Below are 2,562 nucleotides of genomic sequence, written 5' to 3' on the forward strand. Positions count from 1 at the left end.
TTGCATGGTGTAGATGTTGATAAAACTTCTTCAAGGTGTGTGTTAACAGGGCTTGAAGATGTTTGTGTGTGTAAAGATCTCTGCGCCTGCTTTCTTTTCCGCTCTTTCTGGCGATAATCTCAATTCATATTACCAACATCTGGCTACCTATTTTTTTATTTCAGTTAATAAACATAGATCAAACTAAGGGACTGTTTATAACTGGACAGTCTCCGAAAAGGCTGAAACAAGGCTCTAGAAAATATCAAATGTTATGGAAGTTATCAGCTTTTAGTATAGAATCTGGATTTTACAATGCAGAGCTATGTTCCACCTTTAACAAAAGCATATTAAACAAAGTGCAACATTCATTGATAAGAAAACAATCCAAAATTAATGGCAATCACAAGTACCACACAATGCACTGTAGTCATTAAAAACACTATCTTTCATAGTTATAAAGGGTCATTATTTCAACATTTACTTAATGTTAAATAAGCAAAATTATTAAACATAGAATAATTTTTAAATAACTAGTATGTGTTCAACATTTACATTATGTTAAAAAATTGAAATTATCTAAAACAATGGCATTCATATGCTTAAGTATAGTGTCTGAATATTCACTGATTGTAACATCAAAGTGAAAAACAGTTATAGGCACATATCATCTTTGGATAATTTATTTTATTCTGATGTGGTTCCTTGACCATGGTATGTGCCTTTCTTCTTTTCTTCTCTTCTATTCTTTCTTCTTTTCTTCCTTCTCTGTCTTCTTTTCTTCATTCTCTTTCTTCTTTTCTTCATTCTCTTTCTTTTTTTCTTCATTCTCTTTCTTCTTTCCTTCGTTCTCTTTCTTCTTTTCTTCCTTTTCTTCTTCAGTAGGTTTGTTGTCCTCAAAATCTTCATCGTTAAGCATGGCTAATTTAAATTCACAGCGCTCCAGTTTTATCCTGAGATCATTGTTCTCCTTATGGAGATGTTGGGTGTAAGCATTAAGTGTGCTATTTTTCTGAATGGTTGCCTTATAATTAAGGTCTTCTCTGTTTATAAGGGGAAGAGTTCCAACTATGAAAGATTTACTTTGCCCTTAAATGGTCTGTAGAATATGGGCAACAGATTTTGTGTCCCCAAGCGATAGGTCATACAGAGTGGCTTTGCATTTTGTCTGCAGTTGTTCATTGAAGTGGACAAAGTTCTCCTTGATCTCTCCATAGGAGGCTCTTCTTTTCGCTGGGCTTGGAGAGGACAGAACTTCAGATTTATCTAGCCACTGGCTCTTCTGGGGAGTGGAGGAAAACATAGTAAACCCTGTCCCAAAAGTTTCCTTAGACTGCATAAGTTGGGTAAATGTATCTTTGCTTTCTGTTTCTAAAACCCTCCTTGCTGCGCCTGATGATGCAAAACACTTCTGTGGATCTTGAGAGTCTTGAGATTTTTCTAGTCCCTGAGGACTGGACATGGTGAAATGTTATTAGATGCAGCTGCATGCATATGAATCAGCGAATGTAAAGAGGTAATTAGGACAAGAAAATAAGATATTTAGTCAAATTTGACTTGTGAGCATGATGAAATTTCTTAAGTTCTTTTATACCTTTTCTTGATGACTTTTATATATGGCCTATCATGACATCAGAGGATAAATATGCATGTTTTGATGCTTGAAAAACTATCATCAGGTCTTCATGATTAATATAACTGATGACTGAATTCTTACAGTTTAACAGGCTTTGTTATATTGATATAATACAGAATTATCTTTACAGCCCAATATATATGGTCCAAATTAATATAAACAGATTACTGTAAATTCAATATTTTATGATTTTGTCCAAATGTGATTGCGTTACATGTGTAATGGTTAATGGTGAAATAGATAGAAAACAACAAGTTTGGGTGATTTAGCCTACATGCGATATCCCTTTTTGTTAACTAGAAATGTGTCCGTAGGACACAGATGTCCTCGCATGGGCATTTTAAAATGCCTCAAGTACCTATATATATATCTTAAGCGAAAATATGCAAACTTCAAAAACTCTGGTGGTGACAAGAATTTTCCTTTTTATATTCAAAATAAGAAAAAAATAACTGTACTGTAAGTAAGTTTCATCAGTAACCATCCACCCGTATAGGTTGAGTTAACAATATTTTTTTCCTCTATAATCAATGTAAGGAAAAGTAACAAAGGGCCATAACTAATGCTGAAGGGGAGAAAACACAAAATTCAGCCTTTACACACAACTACATACTGAGGCAAATACTGTGAGTAAGTTTCTACAGTGAAATATACACACATAGAGGACTACAAAGCATGATGATAACCATTTTGGCAGGATCGAGGAGGTACACCCATGGTACAATGCAGTTGACTATATCTGTTCAAGATACCTATATTTTGTATTATTTTTTTTGAAAGGGCATATGTCTCCAAATCAAGGCACAATAGAACCCATTTTTGAGCTTTGACCTTGTAGCTAAGGACCTGGGTCTGATTCAGGACACATCATCCCATGATGGTCAACATGGTAAACATTGCAGTTTTCAAAAGGAAATATGCCGAAGGTAATGCTACTGAGCACTAAA

The 2,562-nt window shown here is 34.5% G+C and overlaps 1 protein-coding gene across 1 annotated transcript; it reads right to left on the reverse strand.

Moving 5' to 3' along the window:
• Positions 1-721: 721 nt before the first annotated feature.
• Positions 722-1,441, reverse strand: LOC128238005 (merozoite surface protein 9-like). The gene is made up of 2 exons (XM_052953577.1): positions 1,128-1,441; positions 722-1,022 (listed from the first exon to the last, which is right to left on the reverse strand). The coding sequence occupies exons 1-2, from the start codon at positions 1,439-1,441 to the stop codon at positions 722-724; spliced, it is 615 nt and encodes a 204-aa protein (XP_052809537.1).
• Positions 1,442-2,562: the final 1,121 nt, after the last annotated feature.

Source organism: Mya arenaria, chromosome 6 (assembly GCF_026914265.1).
Source record: "Mya arenaria isolate MELC-2E11 chromosome 6, ASM2691426v1".
Classification (NCBI taxonomy): domain Eukaryota; kingdom Metazoa; phylum Mollusca; class Bivalvia; order Myida; family Myidae; genus Mya; species Mya arenaria.

Coding starts and splice junctions, on each gene's coding strand:
- LOC128238005 (XM_052953577.1), bottom strand. CDS start 1,441: ATGTCCAGTCCTCAGGGACTAGAAAAATCTCAAGACTCTCAAGATCCA. Junction 1,023..1,127: donor ACAAAATGCAAAGCCACTCT/GTATGACCTATC, acceptor CCTTATAAACAG/AGAAGACCTTAATTATAAGG.